Source organism: Rhipicephalus sanguineus, chromosome 10 (assembly GCF_013339695.2).
Source record: "Rhipicephalus sanguineus isolate Rsan-2018 chromosome 10, BIME_Rsan_1.4, whole genome shotgun sequence".
Lineage (NCBI taxonomy): Eukaryota > Metazoa > Arthropoda > Arachnida > Ixodida > Ixodidae > Rhipicephalus > Rhipicephalus sanguineus.
In genome coordinates, this window is record NC_051185.1 from 63,459,555 (window position 1) to 63,466,917 (window position 7,363).

A 7,363-nucleotide genomic window follows, 5' to 3' on the forward strand; every position below is an offset into this window, starting at 1 on the left:
AGAAAGAAAAAAGGGCTAGAATTGACAATTGATGACCTCATGGCTTCTGCAGATGCCTATTCGGAAAAAGCAGAGGCAGCAAACGATGTGGCACACATTGTCAAGTCAAATAGCTTGAGGAAGACGGCAAAGGAGAAGACTGGTGAGCTACACTCGCTCAACGTCCAAATTCAGCAAAAGCTTCTGGAGCTCGCCTGAAAGTGGGCAGCCGCTAGGTGCTTTGTGCATTTGAAGCAATTTGCATTGTGATATTTGATGAAGCTATCTTTATTTATTTCTATTGCGTGCAATACAAGCAGAATTGCATTGTGATATGTAGTAGTAGTAGTAGTAGTAGTAATAGACTTTTATTCAGCCAAATTCATAGGCCGAGCATTTCGACCGCCTGCGCGATAAGTCGACGCTGTTCTTCTTCCCCTTCGGCACCGATCCAGTCGAGCCAGGTGGTGATGGAAAGGGAAGGGGGAGGGTAAGAGCTGGATTGCTGAGCAGTTGGGCAGTAGAAAAGGCAGTGTGGCAGGTCTGCATATGTAGATGGGCAATTGGGACAGCAGGGGTCCGATCTATATTTATAAAGAAAAAGGCGAGAGGGGGTGATCAGGCAGTTCATTTGGATGTGCCGTAGGAGCCTCTAGTAGAGTGAGCGATGGATGAGGAGGGGGGTAAAGACGCTTGTCGAGTCGGAGCTGTAGGTATACCTCCTTGATAGTATGGCGCAGCGAGATCTTCCCATCGTTCTTGACGGAGCTCCCACTGTCTTCCGAAGGTGTGGGCCAGGGGATGAACGGTGCCCGGTGCAATATATCACGGGCGAGCCGGTGAGCCAGCTCATTGCCGTCAATCCCCGAGTGCCCAGGAACCCAGCGTAGGAAAACAGGGGAAGGTTGCAGTGCATAGACAGCTTGCTCAACCTCCTGTTGGAGGTATGGGGGTAATGTGCGGTTCTGTATGTTACGGATGGCGGCGTAAGAGTCAGAGTATATCGTGTACTCGGGAAGTGAAGGGAGGGAAGAAAATGATTGTAAGGCATGGACAATGGAAAGGACCTCGAGCGAAAGTACATCGGGTGGGTGCAGGTATGGCCCGCTGGTGTGGGTTTCAGGTGTCGAAAGGTGTGGATGGTAGATAGCGTAGCCGCATGAACCCCGAGGAGCCACGAACGAGGCATCCGTATAGGCGACTCCCTGTGTAGAAAAAGGAGGGGAATGATGCTGCGCTGCCGCGTGACGACGGCCGGCGTGAAGAACGGGGGACATGTTGGACGGGAGAGGAAGGATACGAAGGTTGGGAGCAGGGGTGCACGCGGGAGAAGGCAAGGTGGCAACGGGAACTGGAATGTGAGGGATACCCGCTTGGGCCAATAGCCATTGCCCCTGACGGGTAAGAGAAAGATGCGCAATCTGAGAGTCGTGGTGGAGCGAAAGAAGAGAACGTAGTGGATGGAAGAGGCCAGTGGCAAAGAGCTTAGTGGTAGAGGTAGTGATAGGGAGATTGAGAGCTGCCTTGTAGAGGCCTAACAGAGCTCTTTCGAGGGTGTTAAGTTGGGTTTGGGTAAATTGAACGTAAGGTATAAAGTACAGGAACTTGTTGAGGGCGAGCGCATGGGCAACACGGCACGCATGAGCCTCGTGGAGACCCGACTGCCGAGTGACAACGCGTCGCAGGAGGTGAGTTACCGAGTGGCAGGTCCTGACAGCGTGATGTAGGGCCTGCGCGTTCTTGGCCGCATGCAAAGGGAAGCCAAGAACTTTGCATTGTTGAACGGTAGGAATGGGAGAGCCAGAAAGATGCAGGGAGATGAGATCATTGTGGGAGCGCTGGTAAGCGGAGCGATTGAGTAAAAGCAGCTCAGATTTCTCTGGAGCAGGAGACAGGCCAGCAGTGGATAGAAAGGAAGCGATAAGATCTAGGCCACGCTGTAAAGTATCCTGCACTTGTCCGGGAGATCCAGACGTACACCAGAGAGTGATGTCGTCGGCATAAAAAATATGATGGAGGTCAGGAATTTCGGATAGTTGGGAGGCAAGAGGGGCCATAGCCATATTGAATAGGGTAGGAGATAGTACGGCACCTTGAGGAGTGCCGCGAGTGAGGGAGTGCGGGTTGGACAGATGAGTATCGACTCTAAAGCGAGCTACTCGATTAGAAAGGAAGGACCGAATGTAAGAATACATGCGGGAACCACATGAAAGGGAGGAGAGCTGAGCCAATATGTGGTCGTGGCAAACACCATCGAATGCCTTACGGACATCAACGGTTACAAGAGCATGAATCTGATTGCGAGAAGGTGAGAGAAATGTGTGCTGGAGGACGAGGAACATGTCCTGCGCACAGACGCGACGTCGGAAGCCGATAAGAGAATGGGGGAAGAACTCTCGAGCCTCAATAAAATCAGACAGGCGAGTCAGGGCCATTCGCTCAAAGGTCTTGCCTACGCACGACGTCAAAGAGATAGGGCGAAGGTTAGAGAGGGATGGAGGCTTTCCCGGCTTCGGAATCATGCAAATGAGAGAGGATGTCCAAGAGCTCGGAAGACAGCCGCTGTCCCATGCTTCGTTGAATGTTTTTAAGAGGAATTCTTTAGCGTTGTCGGGAAGATTGCGGAGTGTATTATATGTTATCTCATCCTCGCCGGGAGCCGAGCGATTAGAATGAGTTGCCAGGGCAGCTTCAAGCTCCCTGAGGGTGAATGGGCGGTCTAGGTCTGGGTTAGTATCGCCACAGTAATCTGCCCAGGTGAAAATGAGTAACTGGGAATCCAACTGGTTTCAACTGGTATCAACTGGGACCAAATGGTTCCAGTTGGGAAAGAACTGGTCCCAGTTGATTCCAGTTGCAACTGGTCCCAGTTAGCAGCTGGTCCCAGTTACAACTCAACTGGTCCCAGTTAATTCCAGTTGCAACTGGTCCCAGTTAGCAGCTGGTTCCAGTTACAACTCAACTGGCCACCAACGGGAACCATGACCAGTTGAACTGGAAGAAGCTGATCCCAGTTGGAAACCATAACCAGTTAAATTGGAAGCAAGTGGTCCCAGTTGCGCCCTAACTGGAAGTGCGACCAGTTGTCCTGGTTGTACGGTTCTTCAAAGTGAAAGAAGAAAGATAATTGAACGCATACGCAGCATTGCTGCACTTGAGTAAATGGGTTTTATCTAAGAGCTTTTTGTGTCCTATTCGCAGAAGGGTACCATCACTGGCCTAGTAATATTCCTAGGACAATGAGAGAATAAGAAAATGGCATCTCATGGTTTGCGAATGAATTATCTTTTCTTGTTTAGACGTCATCCTCTTCGTGTTGTTTAAACCCCATTACATTAATATATACAGCCTTACCTCACCTGATATATATGTATTTTTTAAAATCATATTATCAAGGATTATTCCGTTGCGCAAATGCGCAACACAGTGCACACAAGCGTACGCTTGTTTTAGCATCGGTACATTCAACTAACATTAAAAAGCTGTTGTCAATCTTTTTACGTCCATCACGGTGACAATACGCGCAACCGAGGCGGGCCCAATTGACGTTGGGGTGTTAATATTGCCGTCGTCTCGCTGGGAGCATGCCATGCTTAATAGTCTTGTGTGCAGCACAGCGGTTACTTCCGTACGAGAACGAAAAATGGAGTAGTGCCAGTGCCGAAAGCTACCACAGCTGAGACTGCCGACATGCTGCCGACACAAACCCACCCACAAACCGTTGCACAAACGCAGCCTCTCTACATCGACTGCCGTCACATTAGTCCCGTATCTCATAGGCTCAAACATTGAACGAAGCAGTAAAGCAATCAAGCATAAAGATTACATATAAAATAAACTGAAATGAATTATTTCGAGCCAATTCGGCAATATTTAATGGAAGAAAGAAACTGGATAACAAAGACATAAAATTTAGAAAAACAGCGATGCTAGTTTCGTACACCACATGGGACGAGGGCTAGCTACCGAGCGCTCGGTGGTCCGTGGTCGCGCTGCTTAGTTGTGCTGTTTTTCAAAAGGAACGTGCAGTCATGGCGTGCGTAAATTAGACTTTGTCGAATTAGTGTTCGGCAGCTTCATATGTGGAAGACTTTGACTTCAGGCGAACGCCGGACAAGTGTTTACGCCTGTGACAAGACGGATATATGGACCCATTGTGTGCGGAATGCTGCCTGCCAATTGTCAGCGATGCAGCCGTTTGAAGGTAATTATACCATTTATGCTTCGAGTGCTAGTTGTTCAGTATCCTAGAGAAGATGTAGATATAATGCAGGCAGAGTGCTTTGAGTGTTGAGACGATGGAACGTTGCATTGTAAACAAATGCTTTCTATACTGCTCTAGCTAAGTTTGTTTATGGGTTTGTGCGGAGTACTCGCAAACTTGCTGCCATTTGTTTGGGAGCATCACAGAAAATGAGTGCCGTGCAATACTTGTGCTTTGAACGGCATGCTAAATAACTATGAAGTGTACTCGTAACTCTGTCCGCGACGTTCAAAGAAAGTGCTAAGGGCCCGTATTTGCACTCTAAATGAATATTTCTGAACCTGTTGCATGTGTAGGCATATGAATTCGAGTGAAAATAATGGTGTTTTTTTTATTATTTTTTGCTGATATATAAACTCGACTTCTAAAAATTCGGAATAGATGCAGCGCATGATCTCTGTAGACACTGTTTGTCGTGTGAATTGTTAGAAGGTAGGTCTGCTGTGTATATCTATAAATTGATATGACTGTTCTGAGACATGCATGAAACATGTTACCTCTTATTTTGCAGCAACGCTGTTTCATTGGTCACGGGTGAATGGCACAGATTCATCAGCTGCGCAGCCCGAAACTTCACCAGTATATTGGTTGAGAAAATACAGCACTGCATGAAAGCCGAGCGGAGGAAATCTTTGCACTGAATGTGCACCCACGCAAAAGGAACCTCGGCGAAGACCCCAAACCCGCACTGACCCCGGAGAAGGTCAACGTCGTTGGAGGTTGGTCTGCTGTGTATATACCTTGTGGTGAATTATTATTACTAATACTTTTAATCTGTTTAACAAGGTATGAACTCTTTATTTTTCAGCGACCCTTGCCCATTGGGCCCGCTCAACAAAAAATGAAGCGCTGGCGGCAGCAACCAACTTGATCAATGTGCTGTCTGAAAAAATCCAGGATAGTGTGAAGGCTGAGCGCCGAAGAGAAAGGGAGGTTGTGCGCAGTCCGGCATTATGAACATTTTTTTTTCCCGCAAGCTTATTTTGAACTGTAATTTATTGGTTTCAATAAATATATATTAAAACCTTAAATGCTTCTTTCGAATGTCTTAGGTGTTATCACAATAATCCACAAGTTCAAGTGTACTTGAGCTGACTGGAGTATGATTACATCGGTGGAGACAGGTCCCTGATGGCATCTGGAACCAGTAGGCAACTGGAACCAGAAGGCAACTGGAACCAGTAGGCAACCGGAACCAGTAGGCAACTGGAACCATTTGGCAACTGGGACCAGTTAGGTACTGGAAATGTGTTCCTTAAACCATTTGAACTGGAACCAGTTGAAACCAGTTGGATTCCCAGTTACACATTTTCACTAGGGTGGGTAGGAAGGTGTTAAGGGAGGCGGGAGATACAGAGAGGTTAAATTGTCAAAGACATCAGACGGAGTCCCGTGTATAAGTGGGCAGCTATAAGGAGCTGCTTCCTGAAGATTTTTGTGCATTTGAAGCAATTTGTGTTGTGATATTTGGTAAACATATCTTTATTTTTTATGTGTGCAATACAAGCAGATTTGTATTGTGACATGTATTTTTCTTTGTGCAATAAATGTCAGACCTTTTGAGAGCACTGTTTCAAGATCTTCGACATGGGAAAAAAAATTACCTCCCGAAGAGGGCCTTGAAAATCCTCCTATAGGGCCTTGAAAGTCCTTGAATATCCTTGAATTTTCTCCTTTGAAACCTGTACGAACCCTGGTTATAAACGTATATTCCTAACACTATGTATTGCAAGACTATTTATTATTTACTTCGTTATAACCGATATTTCGTTATATCCGTGTTTGTTATATCGAGGTTTGTACTAATTTCAGCATACCTTGGTACGTGTCTATTCCCAGAAGCTAAAACACTGTCGAAAGAGAATCATACGATAAAATACAGAAGCAGCAATGTTTGCTCCTTGTCTAAAAGAAGAAAATGCGTTTATATATTTTTTCTGTGTTTTGACCAGTGGCATATCCATGGAGGACACGCCGGGCCCGTGCCCCCCCATCGCCGAAATATATTTCTGCCATAGTATACAGAGCACAATATGACACACTACCTCACTTACATACCCGGACCCCACGTCGGATCACGGGCGTGCCCCACCCCCCAGAAAAAAAATTTCTACCTATTCCACTGACTAGGACAGAGGTCTAAAAAAATGTACGTAAATCAGGCTTCTTCTCGGTATGATATAGCACGCGAGGAGAAGAGTGCGTAAGCCACCGTCGTGTGTGTGTGTGTTTGTGCATATAATTAGTCTACGTGCGAAGTAAACGCAAGACCTTGTACAATTCCAGTGGTAGCCATGCATGCATCAATCTTATGGCTATTTCTAAGACGAAATTCGAAGTAAAACAATGACCAGATTAGGTCAGAGACTTATTAAATCCAATGCAGTTCCTTTTTTTTTTCTAAGCACTACTTCGGTAACTCGATGCACGCCTTCAGCATTGCAATAAAAAACAATTGTGAATCATTCTGACGATCCTACAGAAGCCTTGGGAGGTTAGGAAGGACGAAACAAAACATTTTGAAGCAGTGTTTTTACATCTTTTGCCATTAAACAACGCGGTGCACACGCCAGAACGCGCGTTTAGATAAGGCGGATCTACGGAAAAACAGATGAACACAACTAGCTTCACGGACAGTTCAATGATCAAAACGAATGTCGGAAATTTTCAAACAAATAACGTAGAATTCATTGCACGTGAAACACTTACCGTATACGTCGGATAATTATACATGCTGACTATTTTTGAAGAAGGAACGCGTAAAAAGAAGTATGTGCGGCAAATTCGAAACCGAAACTAAACGGCGTAACCTGCCACAAGACGGCGCCAAGCCGGTGGCATGATGCGAGCTTCGCGTCCGGGCCTTCAGGTGTCACCCCCATCGAAACGATGACAGCGCACCGCCGGCAGCGGTAATCGAAACGCCATCTAAACCTTTTTTTCGCCGATTTTATTTGTAAGACTTCAGGTCCATATGCACAAAAAACCGTTTGTCATTTAATTTTATGCTGTTAGAAGCGTGTATAGCGCGAAGGCTGAAAAGATTTGAAAGTGACGCACTTTTGTGGCAGCGCAAACCAGCGCAAACCAGAAAACAGAAGTCACGCCGCACTGGTGGCC

At 46.4% G+C, this 7,363-nt stretch overlaps 1 protein-coding gene across 1 annotated transcript; it reads right to left on the bottom strand.

Moving 5' to 3' along the window:
• Positions 1-330: 330 nt before the first annotated feature.
• Positions 331-2,706, bottom strand: LOC125760193 (uncharacterized). Its single transcript, XM_049419967.1, is given in 2 exon segments — positions 331-629; positions 631-2,706. Coding segments are annotated over 2 exon segments (2,139 nt in total). The 5' UTR covers positions 2,502-2,706; the 3' UTR covers positions 331-361.
• Between the last annotated feature and the right edge of the window lie 4,657 nt (positions 2,707-7,363).